This window comes from Battus philenor, unplaced genomic scaffold (assembly GCF_028537555.1).
Source record: "Battus philenor isolate CCGP_79_NKW_IND1 unplaced genomic scaffold, ilBatPhil1.0.hap1 SCAF_26, whole genome shotgun sequence".
Lineage (NCBI taxonomy): Eukaryota > Metazoa > Arthropoda > Insecta > Lepidoptera > Papilionidae > Battus > Battus philenor.
In genome coordinates, this window is record NW_027181689.1 from 10804279 (window position 1) to 10822456 (window position 18178).

The following is an 18178-nucleotide window of genomic DNA, read 5'->3' on the forward strand; positions in this document are numbered from 1 at the left end:
TAAAAGCTTGGAGGTTTCCAAATCAATATATCGTTTTATAGGTAAAAAAGTCCACAACTTGGACCTTAACAGAGTCATCTTTTCACTTTAAAGGTCCAAGGTTTCGACTTTAAAATCTGAAGGATGTAGCCACTATTACACAACCTTCTCTATAACTAGCTGAGTGACCTTTTTTTTGGTTTCGGGGGGGGGGGGGGAATCTTCCGGTGTTCAAGATGCCCCGCCTCTGGGGGGAGGACAGGGGTACATGGGATTCCTACCCACAAAATCCCCCCCGGGGGTCGTCCTCTGCGCTATATGGTGGACCGCGGTATCTCCTGGTCAGGGATCGCCACGCGGTCTTCCCTCAGCTGAGTGACCTAGTTTGAAATTCCTAGACCCTTGAGTTTATGAAGATGTCTATATTAAATATTGTAACTGCCAATGCGTAAAGCTTTTTTAAAAAAATATGGAAGATTCTTTGCTTTCCATGGTCTGTTCTGAAGTGGAAAGAAAAGGTTCTACTAAATTGTTGAAGGTCGCGCTCTTACTAGAAAGCCTTCGTCAAGGATTCAATGAATTGCCTCCACAGGCTTCTTTGATATGTTTTTCTAAATGCTTCCTTTATGGTTACGGCATCACCCGAATAGTCTGTCCATCGGTTTGGTGATTACGAAACATTTAAAATTCTGGCAAGTGTGGACGCGGCTTTATAATTGTAAATATTAGAATCTCATGCTTCATATGAAATACAGTGATGATGTATTAATTGTTTACAGTAAAGTTTTATAGCACATTAGTGTATCTATATATTTTTAAGTTAAATGAATGATAAAATAAGTTGTAAAATGTCCCAGTTGGTCTATGTACTTAAGTTAAGAAGTATGTTCGTTTGTATGACTTGTAGAAAGTTTCTGCAAAGTATTATAGTTTTAAGTGATATTTGAATAAATGTGGGTTTTATAAATATATTTCTTGTTTCAATTGTGAGAAGGTTTTTCACTTTTATATATAGTGCTACCGATAAATTTGTGCTAAATAATTTTAAAAACCATATCACTTGATTTATTTTTATACATACTTTTTAATTTATTTTTATCCTTTTTTTATTTATATTTTTACACTACATATAAATACATACACATTTTTAATATAAAGTACTGAACACTCGAAATTAAGTAATGCATGCACATTAAATTATATAAATAGGAAATAAAAGTATGTTACAATGTTTACAATATAAAAATTATATTTATTTACTGTTTAATGTATCTTTATTGTATTTATTTGTTTTATACATAGTTATAAATATTACATATCGTTAACTTATTTGATAGAACGTTGTTACTTCGGATGGCGCCGACAGATGGCGCTAGTAGCAGATTGACTCGCGCTATTGGTTTACTCTGGCCCGTCTTATGTGGGTACAAAATTTGATTCTAGTTTCTCTCCACACTCAGTACACGAACAACATTCTACCAGAAAAGCCTACTCTCTACTGCCTCATCCTCCATCCGATTGTCTAATGTAAAAGCCTTAAGGCTAACAGCAAAAAGTCTACAGATACAATACAATACAATCTAGGTTGTATCAAATAGGTCTTTTTTTGCATTCTTTTCATGATGCACATAACATCAATTTATATATATATATATATTTATATATATGTTTGTCTGTATGTCCTTTAAAGAATCGTGTCTATGCATTTGATCATGTGATGATATTTATCAAAGTTGTTGTGCATGAGCCCGTAAAGATTTCGACAGATGGCGCCACTGTCATTCCAATGAATTTTATTTGTGTAATATTGTTTCGTTAAATTTATTTTAGTCGGTAACGTAGCAACGCGGGAGTAGGTAAATGAAACAAGATAAACGCGCAACGTATCATTTACTAATCAAAAAGCCACAGATCACAATGAAAATGCAACTAACATCGAACTTACAACACTTTTGTCTTATTTATAACTTAAATCTTATCTAAGTTCACGGGATGCTATAAATCCTGGATCAGTTATATTTGCTATGCGGAAAAGTCTACTCCTGACTCCTCTACGAAAGGAATGACGAAATGCGTAGATCAACAGAAATACCATGGTTCAGTGAATTAGCAAGTAGAAAAGGCAGTTCCAGGTTACATCGCGCAGTACCTCTGGATCCTTAACTATTTTTAGAATTAAGGGAGAATGAGAAAATAGTGAAGAATATTTAAATGACAAGACTCCTAGGCAGTGATGTCGCCTGATTATTTTGATTTCATTAAGGCTATATATATCTGATAAAGTGTATATGTATAAATCTGTATTAAACTTCACCTCAACAATAACATAGTAACAACTGAGTAAAAATTAAAAATAAAATAATTAAATGACGATAAAAAATAATACTGTTAAATGTTCCTTTTGTCATATTAATGATAATGCGGTAAAGATGTGTTTACATGTCCAAAAATTTCATTAATTCTGATCCAGGATTTTCCTCACTCTTACTTTTAGCAATTCAACAAAATATAGATCGATCACTTTATTTTTTTTGGTAAGTTCCTGAAAAAAAAAAACAACAAAAAAACTGTATATTTTCTATCACAATTCCTTATCACGGTGTATTACCAAAGAAAAGACCTTCACTCAGTATTGTACAATGTAAAATATAACATATTCTCAACTAATAGAGTTTAAAATGGCATAGATTTATCTAAAGATATTACGTTTTAATATATTGTACCGATTAGAAAGAAGAGTCTAAGTAAGGAACGGAACGGCTTGTATTCTCCTCTACCCCGTCGCATACTTAACGAGCGGTACAGTGGTACCGGTAAGTGTAACATTTATATCAGTGGTTCCTAAACTGTTTCAGAGCTACTTCATACTGTCAAAACTTACAAAACATAGAAAAATATTTAATAATTTAAGATAAAACAATGAAATTTGTCGGGGATTCCTATGGGAGTCTCTCTTCGAGCAATTCAAAGTTAACGGACTCAATGAACGACACCGGGGAGTCCCCATTCATTTAGATCAATTCTAGAACCACTGATTTAAATTACTGAAAAGGCACGAATGCATTTAACAAGCTTGCTGCGAAACCAGGTCTTTTTGGCCTGGTTGTCACATCTCGCTCGGTGCGGAAGCTGTAGTTTCTGTTTTTTTTGAGGTGTAAGAGAGATAGTTGTATATATAAACTTGATAACTATGATAGAATAAAAACATTTAATGGAATCAGGCGTTACCTTGCGGAAGTCCATCCTAAGTAAGAAAAGGACCAATATTTAGCCACTTCCGCACATGCAGTGGTAGTCGTGCAAGAATAAAGACAGTACCAAAAATGATTTTTTACGATTTTATTCGGTTTTTATTACGAAAAAGGCATCAGGTCATAAATGCCTGTTACACACAAGTGAAGTTTCTTTTACCAGGTTGAGTCGACCTGGCTTAGCACGGTATGAAAGTGGACAAAAATCAGTCTAGCAGCGACCGTGTTAAATATAATTTTTTGCCTACGAAATTAGTTTTTCAGTTGTGTAATTAAAAAAAAACATAGTGAATTAATCATTCGAAAGGAGAAACACTTAAAAATAGATCACAGATTGTCTAAAACTGTTGCGTTCTGAAAATAATATTTTTTAACAACATGTTATACGAAACGCGTCAATAAGGGACGGATATATGATGTACCATACTGAGCTTTATTACAATGCGTTAAATACCAAAATACCTTGGCTGGTATATAACATTTAGCCTTATAATGGCACTAAGGAAGTTAACATAGCAAACGTATATCTTAAAAATAATAAGCATTAAACTAAAAACAACTCCTGGAATGATTTAGATAATCACAAGCCTTCGAAATAATTTGGTTCACATTTTTTTTTAAATTTAAATATCGAACAAAAAAAGATTAATATCCTATATATAAATAGGATAAAACTATACATTTAACATCAAAAATACTTTAAATGCATAATGTATTGTAGATAAATATATCTTATATATGTATAAATATTTAGTCTCCAAATGAATGGAGCAGCGTTCGTGTATTGATTATAAAAATATTTATAAATAATAGCAGCTAATTTGAGACTAAAAGACGAGTTTCTCGAATCGAGAGGTATTAATAAATTATTTCTATTCTAATTTTTACGTATCGTTTGTGACTTGGACTGTAGCACCGTGACTACTGTATGACCCGAGGTTCAAACCCCAACCGTTATTAAAGAAGTAATCTGAAAGAGATAGGTATATATTAGTTTTGTATTTCATTCAATCATTCGTTCATTTCAGTTGATTGTCATAATGACTGGTCTAGCCTTGCTCCAAGACAGTGACTTCTCCCAACCTTGATTATGCAGTGGTGGGGTTGGGGTGGAAGGCTAGCCACGCTGCTATAGGTTCCTGGTCTCCAATTGAAAATCTTTGGACCCCAACAGCCGTCAGCTTTGCAGGCTATGTGCCTCCCTCACTGTTTTTATTTATATCTAATTAAATCATTGTGATCTTTGGGGTGGGGGGAAGGTGCGAAATACCACTTCGAACCGGTCCTGTTGGAAATCTAAGAACAATTATGCCCAGCAGTGGACATCTTACATGTGAAATGATGTGATTTCAATATCATAATAACATAATTTGTATATATCAAATTTTTTATATACTATGAAGTGATAAAATCCTAAGAGCTAAGGCAGCCTATGTAATCCTAGGAATCGTTCGTCTGAAATTTCAGTAAAGACAAACGTTGGGCCCGAAATTCTTTAGTAGTGACCACGTGCCAGTGGGCAAGTCCCACTAGGTGGACTGGTAACATAGTCAAAGTCGTGGGAAATGCGGGCAGGACCTTGTAAGGTACAGGTTATTTTTATTATATCTTTAAATGAATGAATGAATCTTAAATGAATGATTATGCACTTTTAGGAGTAAACTTGATCTCAATCCTAACAAAAATGAAATTCTTTTTTGTGAAATATATAAATTGGTTACTCCATACAGAATGTATGTATTGTTAAAATTACAATGTCTATTTATATATCCTCGCCAATAAAGAGATTTCGACAGTCGTGCGGCATATCAAATGGCACTTCGTTTGTTAGTATTACCTTTGTTGCGTCTGCTTGATCGTCCATTAACAAGGTGAAAAGGTAACCATTGATTTATACCTTTTTCAATCTGTCCTATTGGGTATCTGTGATGATCTATGTTTAGCAGTGAACTAACGAGAAATATACCTCAAGATATGATTCTAATCAATAATTAACATATGAAAGATAAGAAATATTTTATAATCTGTAGAAACTGTTTTGATTATTTTTAATCTGTAAGGTAAATTGTGTTGTTGAGGCCTATGTTCATTAGACGTATTGGTGATGAATTGGTATAGATGAAGCGTGGTATTCTTCGATTCTTGGCATATCAGAGTGTATCAGGATAGGTAAGAAGCTTTTTAGATGGAACCAGGGCTTTCTTTCGAATCTGAAATGTTACTATCATGGGACAATCTTCTAGTTTTAATACTGCTCTTCGATAAAGATGGCTTATTAATATTGACTCATATAAAATATTAATTAAGATGCAAATAATTATTGTATTCTCACATTATTGTCAACGGCAGCCATTTTAACTTATAAACTTGACTTTCTAGAACCAGAATTCGGAATTAAATATAGATGAATTAATACCCACCATAAAGTTGGTATCCAGTGGTCAGTTGGTGGTAAGTTTGGCGGTCTCACTGTCGCTAGGAGGCGCAGGTTCAGAGCTGTAGACCTTGATGATCGGAGGTGGCGGTGTGCCTGGTGGTGACGGCCGGGTGGTCACCGTCAGAGCGCCCGAGTTCACATCTTCTATCGCCTTGCGTAACTGTCACACGGAAATGTATATATACAGGGTGATTGTTAACAGAGGTGAAAGGTTTAAAACTGTAAAACATTTAAACATTTTTATACCCCTGTTAATGGGGGCCTTTTGTTCCCCCCTATCATATTTAGAACAAAGACTCTTTATAGCAATTTCTTTATAGTTACTATGCTATTTTCGTTCTTCTTTCTCATTCTCCATTTCTACTGCTACATCTCTCTTTCATTCATCATATTTTCTTCTGTTCTCTTCATTTCATAATCCTTAAAAAAATCGCCTTTCCTCCTTCACCACATTTTTTGTTATAATTTATTTTACAATTTAAAATTCCTTATACTGGTTTTTTCTTTATTTTTTTAATAATAATTAAAACTAAAAGACGCGTTAGGATGTAATCCAACCAAATGAATTAAAAATTTTGGTGAACCAAGTCATTTATGTAGGGACATTCTTTTTTAATTTTGACGACATTACTTGTTTTAATCGATCAAAAAACTATTTATTTTTATTTACACATAAAAAAATCGATAATAAAAATGATAGTGCCAATTAAAAAGGCCAGCTGTGGACTATATAAATTATTACAACGTAATTATGTATGTATAAATATTACAATAAAATTGTAATGTTATCTTGTTGTGTGCGAAAGAGAAAACGCTATATTTGTAAGTTGTCACTATGAAATATTTTTTCTTTTAGACTATAACAGAGAACCTGTCAGTCTTTTGACAGTTTAACAGTATATCGTGACAGTTAGTTTATAAATAAGAGTCCATACATACCTCCTTCAAAGAGACGACGCCTATCAATCTCCCTATAGCAGTTACGTACGCCCGGCTCACACCAAGAGTGGAGAATAGAGAATGAACCTGCGATAAGAGAGGAAGTTTCAAATAAGATTTTATAATTATTAAATAGTTGTTAAATAAGCACCAACATAAAGCTACTCAAACTTTTTGATTAACATAAAAGATCGTTAGAGTATCTAATATTAAAAAATAATTATAAATTAAAAAGTATATAATTAGAACAGGTAAGGTATATAAAAAAGGAGGAAAAATACAATCGATGTAACTGTACTATGATATACTATGATATATAAAGAAGTATTTTAGGAGCGGACGAGAAGGAAAGATGAACGTCCACTACGAGCCTTAAGCCTTCCCTATAAATCTCCACGATAGGTCTTACACTGTCAGCATCGACTTCCAACGAACTTGACTATATTGGTCCCCCTAGTGGAGGGTAAAGCCGCGTCTACCAGACCATCAGTAAAATTGCTTTTTAATAAATTATCGGATAAACATAATAAATAGTTATATAATTTAAGTTAATATTAATTTCTTGTTACCTTGAGAAGCGAGGTCCTTTCGACCAGCTGGAATGGTGCGGGGTCTATGTGACATATGTACAGGTGTTCGTCCTCGTACTCCGGGTCGTCCGGGTGCTAGAAGAAATGTTTCATGGTATAGTTAGAGAAGTAGCAGAAGCCTTTTCGACAATCAATCTGGTATAGCTGATGAGGAACCTCTGGCTTTAGACCCAAGCTTTGCTTTCGACGGATTAGGTGAGGATTCTCTCTTAGGATATTTTCCTGAACGTGTCCTTTATCGTATATCCTATGAGTTCAGCATTACCTTCTGTTATGGAAGGCTGGCATTGCGAGAAGCAGAAATACGCGATGACAAAGTCAAAAATAAAATGAATAAGAAAAATAAATAGATAATAAATTGTCGATCACGATGAAAAAAGTTGTCACTCTGTGTTTGGCACTAATCGGTGTAACATAACTCCTGAAGATGCCCCGTGGAGGGGTGAAACACGTGTTGAGTAATTTGGCGGTGGCGGTTGTGTGATTCGCATTGTTTGCCGCATACGCATTTATCAGCGGGCTGGCGGGCGGTGCATTTCATTGCACGACTACCACTGCATGTGCGGAAGTGGCTAAATATTGGTGTTTTTCTTACCTAGGATGGACTTCCGCAAGGTAACGCCCGATTCCATTAAATAATAAAAGTTCTGTTAAGTTGCAATGTTGAATAAACAAATTGTATCTTTTTTACTATATTTATGTTTTGTAATTATTTTTCATTCACTGAGATTTATATAATTTTTATAAAGGCTTCTCATTTAAAGCTTATAACATTATGAAGTACTTAGAAAAAAAAAAATGAAAATAAAGTCTGTGCAGCTCTAGAAGCATCTTTGATGGGATATAAACAAATTTCTGAAAACATTATTAAACTGAAAAAAAGACTTAATGGAATCAGGCGTTATCTCGCGGAAGTCTATCCTAAGTAAGAAAAGGACCAATATTTAGGTATGTGCGGAAGTGGCTAAATATTGGTCCTTTTCTTACTAAAAAAAAAGACACTGTTCTTCCCAAGATAGAGGTCAACGATAGGTCCCCAACAAGGGAGACATGGAAAACCCTCAAAAGCAAAAACTAAGTATAACATACCATGTCTCGTTTTCTAGCGATCTGCAGCATTCTGTCGAAGTCAATCTCTTTCGCCATCTCCAGTTGCTCCCAGGCTTTCTGGTCTTCTGGCGACATGTCACACACACGCTCGCGTGGCTGTCGACACACGTATTATTATGAAACCAAACATTGGATTGCGCAAAGTAAATATATATATATACACATGTGTGTGTGTGTATGTGTTTGTGCATGTGTTTATATATATATATATATACTAGCTGATCCCGCAAACGTTGTTTTGCAAAAAAAAAATTAAGTTTTTAATTAACAAATAAAAAATAAGGGTTGATCGTAGAGGGGTGAAAATTTAGGGTTGTATGTATTCTTGTATGCTGTATCATAAAAAAGTAAAAACAAAAAATTTCGTTAAAAAAAAAGGTGTGAACAACCTTTATCACTTAGGGGTATAGAAAATAGATAGTAGCCGATTCCCAGACCTACTGAATACGTATATTAAATTATAAAATTTGGTAAAAATCAATCAAGCCGTTTCAGAGGAGTTCAGGTTCGAACACCGTGACACGAGAATTTTATATATTAGATAAAATTTATTACAAAGTTAAGATTAATATTAAAGTGTTTTATATATCTAATATAAAATTTCCATGTCGCAATGTTAGTTACCGTACTCCTCCGAAACGGCTCGACCGATTTTTACCAAATTTTATATGCGTATTCAGTAGGTCTGAGAATCGGCTGCTATATATTTTCCATACACCTAAGTGATAAGGGTAGTCCACCCCTAATTTTTTTAGACAAATTTTTTGGTTTTTATTTTATTATGATACAGCATATAAAAATACATACAACCCTAAATTTTCACCCGTCTACGATCAACCCTTATTTTTTTATTTGTTAATTAAAAACTTTAATTTTTTTGCAAAACAATGTTTACGGGAGCAGCTAGTATTGAATACAAGAATCAGGGAACTTTTCTATTCACGCATACAATGGAATACTTTTTTAGTCGATAAGGCTTTGACGCGAGTACTTAGCTAAGATATGTTATGACTCGTGTATGAACTTCTTCCATGCTGTACCCAATTAACATCTGCCCTGAGCTTTGACACCTGGGTAGGTCCTCCACCAGATAAACCAACTACAAAGTCAGAGAAGTTGCTTCAAGCAGCACCAATTTTCTGGTGTCTTCTGGTTGACATGATGATTATAATTCTTCTTGTTTCACTCACCAACTGAACCTTCTTGTTGATGGAAGGACTACGCGGTAAGCCAGTGCTGATCTGATCAGGTAAACCACCCTCCACGTCCTGCAGCAGTGTGGACCTTTTGAAGATGGCTTCGAACGCCGCGCGGATCCTGGTGGTAGAAAATACAATATTTAATGGAATCAGGCGTTACCTTGCGGAAGTCTATACTAAGTAAGAAAAGGACCAATATTTAGCCACTTCCGCACATGCAGTGGTAGTCGTGTAACAAAGTGCACCGCCCGCCAGCCGAATGATAAATGCGTATGCAGCAAACAATGCGAATCACACAACTACCACCGTTAAATCACTCCTCTCCACAGGGCATCTTCAGGAGTTATGTTACACCGATTAGTGCACACTGTGTTTGGCAGTAATCGGAAAACTGAAACACTACCCGCAGCGGGCTGGTGGGCGGTGAACTTTGTTGCACGACTACCACTGTATGTGCGGAAGTGGCTAAATATCGGTCCTTTTCTTACTTAGAAAATACAAGTAAGGTATTAAGTGTTTTGATGTTACTTAAAGTAAGTTATAGGTCATAAGGTGATGGTGTTTCGAAGATATGTGGCGGTACTACCCTCGTGGTCGCCACTCGCGGACCTTTCTGCCCCAACGGCCATCCAAATACTGCCACTTGAGACGTGAAATCCTTTAACCTACGTCGGTGAACTTGGTTCTTCGCAGCGAAACTCCGAACATAGCTCCCATTGCTCTCTTGGTAACATTGAGATGTGTTACATAGTATTATATTAACATTTCATAAAATTGACCGCTAACGTGTGACACTTTGTATAAAGTGATCACTCTGAAATATTTTACATTATTTTTTTTTATATTCTAATGACATAGGATAATGACATCTGGCTGTATAAAGTCTACAGTATGGATGCACAGACCGCGGTCCGCCGGTCGAATACTGTTGGCCCGCCGACAGCAAAAATAATACTCTCGTACATTCGAAAAATATTGAATTCTATTCCAGAATAAAACCAAAAAAATTTAATTACCTATACTTCTGGCGGCCGGCCCGCCATCAGTTCATGATTTGCCCAAGTGGCCCCTAGTCTTAATAAGTCTGTGCAACTATGGTCTACAGCAACAGATAATAAACAATAATTAGAAATAATACTAATTTTTAAAACGCTTCTTCTAACTATAATATCACGAGTTACTTATTATTACTGAAAACATCCATTTTTGTATAGGATGTACGGTAATATAAAATCCAGCAAATTATTTACAAATTTTACACCTATAATCTATCACCCTGTATATGTACAAGATAGATAAAGGGCAGAGCTTACTGACCTGGTCTCCGCGCCGGTGACGGTGGTATAGACGGAGGGCTGCGGTGATAGAGGAGTGAGGGTCGCTGGCGAGCCCGGGGACACCAGCCCACGGCTCAGAGTGAAGGAGTTCGTCTTCTTCAGGATCGACTTCGGACGGAACAGCTGTCCTGGTGCTGCATATAAATAACTTCATCATCCCATTGTTTAACAGAGTACATTCGGTATTTGGCACTGGTCGGTGTAACATAACTCCTGAGCGATGAAAGCAAGAAGGAATGAAAGAATAAAAAGAAAGATATTGTGATGGAAATAAGGCAAGGAAGAATGACAAAGACCCTGATCCCAACTAATAAGGGGAACAAGAGGCCTCCAATAGGGGGGCCATAAAAAAAATAACTCCTAAGGATGGAGGGGTAAAACACGTGTTGAGTGAATTAACGGTGGTAGTTGTGTTTTGCATTGTTTGTCGCATACGCATTTATCAGCGGGCGGTGCACTTCATTGCACGACTACTGGTGCATAGCGGAAGTTAATATATATTAGTCCTTTTCTTACTTAGGATGGACTTCCGCACAGTAAAGCCTGAATCTATTAGAGAGTACAATTTGATGGAAATCATACTACTTTCATCACAATCTTAGAATGGGTTCCAAGATCTTGGCTTTGTGATCATTGAAAAAAATATTTTTACTACATTAGAATCGCTGTCTGCTATAAGTCCAACATTACTTTCATTCTTCTTTTGTATGTTTTATATAAAAAATCTTGTCTATATAAAATAAATATTTAAATAGATGTACAGTCCCGGCGATATTTCAGTGATAACGCTCTACGAAGCCGAAATAAGCCGATTGACTCTTTTTAAAAGTCGATGTGCAATATTTATTGCCGGATATTGTACTGATATATAATAAAGTTTCAAAAGATATATTAGATCAGTATTTTTAACCTTTTATTTATCACGTTCCACCATTATCTTTCTAAAATACTCACGCTCCCTATGTTACATATATATTTTATATTAAGGCGAAAGGGTTGAACTCGTGTTGAGTTGTTTCAAATTGCCCTTGTGGAGCGTGAGGCCTAAAACATTGTTGTAGACCTTTTAATAGTTTTAAATACAAAATTAAAAGTATATTATTAAATAAATCTTATAGCATTCAATAATTTTTAATTGATCGAAATGTTTGTGACTTGGTTTGTTGACTCATTTCAGTGATTGATATTATAATACATCAATCATAGTAAATGATTTATAGTTGTTGTATATAGTTGTCTTTTCTTGGTAGTACAGTATTTTAAGGCTTTAGCATATTAAACTTGAACTAAAAATTCGTGGTAATACCTTGGATGAAGATATTTGATTTTTAATAAATTGATTTTAACAGAATTTAATGATATACCATGGGACAAAAAGAATGAAAGAAGAAAATATGTTAATTCTTCTTTTTGTGTAAGAGTTAGGCTGGTGTGGTTGAAAGAATTATACAGTACTCGTAAATAGCCTCTGAAAATGAAATAATGATTTTACCATCCAGAACAAAATATGATATGATTTGTTCCATAAATTTCTTGTACGCAGTAATTTTTAAAAACTTATGTATGTTCTGTCAATATGCCGTGAATACGGAATGGTAACTTATATGGGATTATAAGAGATAAGTTCCGAGGTGAAATTGTAATAAGACCTATTTTACTTTTCTATTAGTCTATCTGACGGCATTTACAAAGTAGATTGAGTTGGATACCCATTGGACTTCTTTTATAGTTATGTATGTACTTATTAGATCTGCGAATAAAGATATTTTTAGCCGTATATATAGTTACTGGGGTCGCATTTTATCAATCCGCGAATAATGAAAAGACTGTCATTCGATTTTATTTACTAAAGAATATATACTCGATTTGAAATAATAAATTAAAAATATAAATATAATACTTTTTTTATAATTGAACAAAGGCGAAATTAGTTGCAAATTTTTGAACTTTTTTAAAAAATTAGACAACAATTAACATGTTTTGTTCCGTCACTCCTGATTTTATTTCCAGAGAAATTATATCCGGTAAACTTACCCGGTATCAATCCGCCCTGGTCTTTAGTGGTGAGAGAAGATCCCCTTGTCATGCCAGTACCATGAACCTGCAGCATATCTGGCGCTGGTGTCACCTGGATAATAAATAATAAAGATATACTATTAACAACCTCTTTTTATTTTACTTCGCTCAAATTGAAATGATAATCGAGTTTAAACAGCAATGGACATATATTCACTATTCTACACAATTTTGTAGCTATGCGAACACTGGACTATAGCTCCGTGAACACTGACTAGTAAAACCGACTATAGTTTTGTTATCTCTACTCTAATACCGCTGGCAGGTGATTTTAAATTTTGACCCAGGGTAAGGAGGTGAGGTAAAGAGATAATAAAGCCACCAATAGGACAAGCCTGTATTATAATCCGTTCTATTATCATTTTACTTTACCTCATCGCCTGTTTTCTTTCAGTTGTTGTGAAATAAAGGTACGCACAATATAGCCTACATAACTTAATTGCCTTAGCTACCCAAACTAAACCATTCATGTCGTGCCGTCAGCCCCGACTGCCTCGATCACAGAACGAACAACGAAGAATCTTATGTTCACGGCGGTCTCAATCTGCATTATTTATCTAGCGCCGTCAGCCCCGACTGGCTCGATCGCAGAACGAACAAATACAAATTGCTCAAGGAAGTCTCATACTTGACAGATATTTGAAAGTTCGTCACATTATTATTAGTCACGTATAGAATTCGTATATATGTCTAAGCCAGTTGTCCACGCCAATTTTTCTTAAACGAAAACTTGAAAGTTTGTTTATTGTACGGCTAAGCTACCGTCATGAAGAACGGTCAATCAAATGCCGCTAAGTTGGGATTTTTGTTCGCCAAGCTATAGTCGTGTTTGCCATGAAACCTTACAAGAAATAGAATATACTGGGATATTATCTATATACATAAAACTCAACAAAAAATACTAATAATATTATATCGCCACACCAGACTGCTCAGAATATCACTTCTGAAGTCTTTATAACACGATCTCGTTATTTAATGGACTGACTCCGTTTTTGGAACTAATCGGTGTAACATAACTCCTGAGGATGCCCCGTGGAGGGGTGAAACACGTGTTGAGTGATGTAATGGTGGCAGTTGTATAATTCGCATTGTTTACCGCATGCGCTTTTGTTAGCGGGCTGGCGGGCAGTGCGCTTTGTTGCACGACTACCAATGCATGTATGGAAGTGGCTATATATTGGTCCCTTTCTTATCATCTTGTTATTTATTTAATACCTTTTGTATTTTACCTCAAACCTCGATGGACGTCTAACTCTCTTCGCTTCCTCGTTCCTTCTACGAAGCTCTGCTTCTCTATGCCACAGCGCAGCGACTTGCAACCTTCTCTCCCTACCAACTGCTTTTTCTATCACCTTCACCAGTTCCCACCGATGTATGGAGCCTAATAGCACCATTGATGCTGGGCTGTCCACTAGTGGAAAGCTTTTGATTGTCTGTAGAATAGAAGATAAGTGTGAAATTTATTGTAGTCAATTTGAAGGCATATATTAGATATTTACTTCAGACACCTATTTTTGGTTTAAATTGTGGTTAAATATAGGTGTGTAGTGGTTCAACGCAGCTAGAAATAAAGTACAAACGGAGTCCAGACATATACATACACACACACACACACATATATATATATATATATATATATGTATATATATATCTACACAGCGATATTTCTTGATATTTTGATTTGGCCAATGTGTGCGCGGGACACTAGTCTATCTGCTTTGTTCGTATAGCGCGCTTGCTCGAGTGCACCTGTACCGGTGGGTTCGGCACTTAGCGATACATGCAGCCATTGCCTCACATGTGTTTATGATTTGTATGTATTGTTTTTAGCGTTCACACCTTAAAACCTTAGAAAATGTTTTATTCACACGTAATTTGGAATAGGAATATCATCATCATGGATATAGGCCTTCATAGATTTACAATAGGATTGGTTATATGCGACCTTTATCCAGTATCTGTCCACCTTCTTGTAGGTGGACATCCAGTGGTCTCCACTCCAGAACTTAAAGCTCCCATTGGTCACCTGTTCTGCTCTCTATATGGCCTGTCCACTGCCCATTCGATGGACTACATCAGTTACATTTAAACGTCTAAGGATCTTCACATTCGTGAAATGCTGAGCATAGCCTTGTCCAGGACTCATTGAGTGACTGTGAACTTGTTGTAACACAATTAGAAGAATATAGCAACATATGCAACCTTCTCTTTTACTCCTTCTTCTTCCTCTGTCACAAATTACACTACTAAGTATACTAACCTTATTCTCTTTAAGAATATCCTTCAGTTGCTGGAAGGTCATCCGGTTCCAGATATACTTGACGTCTCTCACCATGAAGTCTTCCACGCAAATGTCGTACATTCCTGCCATAGATACGTTTCTATTTTTAAATTCGTTACTTTGAATTAATGTGGGCGTGGTCATATATAGCCACGCCCTATCAATAAAAGAGGTTAATTAGAAAAGAAGATCCACAGTGTCCAGTAGAAGACATACATTAGAACGAGTGATAAAGTAAAACGTACGCAAAGCTATCCTTTTTTTTAAATCATCCTGTATAATGTAATTTATTTATTCTTTCCATTGTAATGAGACTGGTCTATAGCTTCTGGCAGTACAATGTGTGAATTTTGAAAAAGATATATATTAATGTTGAAAAATATTGATTTTTAGACATGGTGTACCACACTTTAGATAGAAAATCAGTTGCAAGTTCACTTATTTTAAGTTTTTATATATTTATCACAAGTAAAAAGATTTCTCGAAGTGTTTAAACAGAATGAAATGCCTTTGGAACCTATTTCAATCTAAGGAATACATTTCTATAAGAGCTAAATTAGATTCTCGTTTATATCAAATTGGTATCTTCTGACATACTGTATATAAATGATCGCTATAATTTAACATCTATTTATATAATTACTAGCTGATCCCGCAAACGTTGCTTTGCAATAAAAAAAAAGTATTTATTTAACAAATAAAAAATAAGGGTTGATCTTAGAGGGGTGAAAATTTAAGGTTGTATGTATTTTTGCATGGTGTATCATAAAAAATAAAAACCAAAAATTTTGTATTAAAAATAAATTAAAAAATTTAGGGGTGGACCACCCTTATCACTTAGGGGTATGGAAAATAGATAGTAGCCGATTCTCAGACGTACTGAATACGCATATATAATTTGGTAAAAATCGGTCAAGCCGTTTCGGAGGAGTACGGTAACTATCATTGTGACATGGAAATTTTATATATTAGATAAAATCAGGATCATTCACGTGTACGTAATGAAAATTCTAGATCAAACTAATTTTGATGAAAACCCAGAATTATTTTTTATTCACTTACTTTGGTAAATTGCTTTTTAGGGTTTTAACATTGTTACAAAGCACAAGTTAAGTCTGTTATGAATCTCAGAACTATCTACACAATTAACACTGAACCCTAGGATCAAGTAAGCATAAAAAAATAGTTCTACATAAAGCTAGATAATTCTAGTAAACTGGACTGCATAGGAAATTCATCCATGTGCTAAATAAATAAGTGCCGTATTCCCGTGAACACGCGTGACTTTGAAGTTATTAATAATTTTTTGTGTACGGTTCTCGGAAATTCTAATCGAGTACTATCTCGAACTTACTAGAACCTTGTTCGTAGTATAAATAGGTGTACTCCCCATGTCGACAGTTCAGTGTTGTTTTTTGAGTTATAATATTAAGATCTACGATTAGTGATACAAAGTGACTATTTGGTAAGTTATTTGGACAGTGATGTCTAGAGCGATTTAGAAGCGAAGTTTGGACTAAGTGAATGTATACTTTGTGTTAAAGTAGGGTGACCATCTGATTTGTGAATATAGGACTCCTTGTAAACTAGTGGTGTTTCATTTCAAGTCAGAACCCACAGTACGTAACAATATAATATTTTTAATAACTTACCATGTCTCGGGTTGATTACTTGGACGTTGATTTGATTGCTAGTTACTCTGATGATGGTGATGGAAAAGACACAAGTAGTGATGATAGCATTATTATATAAATAAAAATAAATAAAATGTACCTAGCTACCTTAGAGTAAGAAGATGATGGAAGAAAGGCAAGGAAAGAAAGAAGGTATAAAAGAGCAAAACGTAAGATATTGTGAAGGACGAAAGTAAAGAATGAAAGATATTGTGACGCGTGAAAGAGAGTGATGAATGAAGAAAAGAGTGAAAAAATTAATGAACAATAAAGTCCCTGTTCCCAAAAAGTTAGGGGTACGAGAGGAAAAAAGATAGCATTATTATAATAAAAAAATGATTTTAATTTTCAAATAAAAAATATTATTATTTCTTTATAATACGAAAAGAATTATTATTCGATTGATAATGTTCTAAATGAGAGTATTTTATTTGAAAATATCAAGTTAAAATATTTTCCGTAGTTACATTAAAATTACGAAACATACAATAATACATATATATATAAAGTTACTGGATAAATACATACAAAATAGTTCCTTGTTATAATGTTTTGATAATTTAGCGTGATGTTTCAGGTGGTATTTTTAGTTTTATAATTTATAGATATATAAACAAAACGTATCGACGAGGATGGGATTCGAACCCACGCGTGCAGAGCACATTGGATTAGCAGTCCAACGCCTTAACCACTCGGCCACCTCGTCATGTATACATTTTTCGAAAATAAAACATATAATTGATTGACTCGAATAAATTTAAATCGATTTTATGTAAATGAACTTTAAATTTGCATCGATAATTTCGCCAAAGTATATTATATTTTATGTTTTTGTTTATAATTCCCGACGGCACTGAGTAGACCCTGAACAGCGTGGAATTTTATTTTAGGTTTAAAACCGATAGTAAAATAGCAAATAGAAGTCCAAATAAAGCCTCCCGGAGGAGTTTTTATACTTTGATACCTACACTAGATTAATGTTAAATGCCATCTACATCTAGCTCCCAGCTAGAATTGTTAAATGACACATAACTGTCATTTTTACGCTTGCAACTTAATGTTTTATTGAAGGAAAGTAAACATCAAAATAAAGTCACTTGTAACACAATTGTGGTTCTTCTTCAATCATATACAGGGTGTTTAATTATAGCTAAAAAATGATATCTTAAAGCTATTATCTACATAATTCTTTTTATTTTTCAGTCAACCGACGATGCCCGCATTCATATATATATATATATATATATATATATATATATATATATATATATATATATATATATATACACCGAGTGATCAATTT

The 18178-nt window shown here is 34.7% G+C and overlaps 1 protein-coding gene and 1 non-coding gene across 2 annotated transcripts in view; both read right to left on the reverse strand.

Annotated features, from left to right (window-relative positions):
- Nucleotides 1–2471: 2471 nt before the first annotated feature.
- The window catches only part of ClC-a (chloride channel protein 2), a 73795-nt gene continuing 58088 nt past the window's right edge, over nucleotides 2472–18178 (reverse strand). The window contains exons 15-24 of the mRNA XM_068768596.1: nucleotides 15182–15285; nucleotides 14151–14354; nucleotides 12877–12970; nucleotides 10823–10976; nucleotides 9497–9623; nucleotides 8286–8402; nucleotides 7176–7271; nucleotides 6607–6693; nucleotides 5651–5827; nucleotides 2472–4200 (exon numbers count right to left, since the gene is read on the reverse strand). Coding sequence (XP_068624697.1) covers nucleotides 5672–5827; nucleotides 6607–6693; nucleotides 7176–7271; nucleotides 8286–8402; nucleotides 9497–9623; nucleotides 10823–10976; nucleotides 12877–12970; nucleotides 14151–14354; nucleotides 15182–15285 — 1139 coding nt within the window. The 3' untranslated portion in view covers nucleotides 2472–4200; nucleotides 5651–5671. The remainder of the gene's footprint in view (nucleotides 4201–5650; nucleotides 5828–6606; nucleotides 6694–7175; nucleotides 7272–8285; nucleotides 8403–9496; nucleotides 9624–10822; nucleotides 10977–12876; nucleotides 12971–14150; nucleotides 14355–15181; nucleotides 15286–18178) is intronic.
- TRNAS-GCU (transfer RNA serine (anticodon GCU)) lies at nucleotides 17500–17581 on the reverse strand. Its single transcript has one exon. It is a non-coding gene; the product is annotated as a tRNA-Ser (tRNA).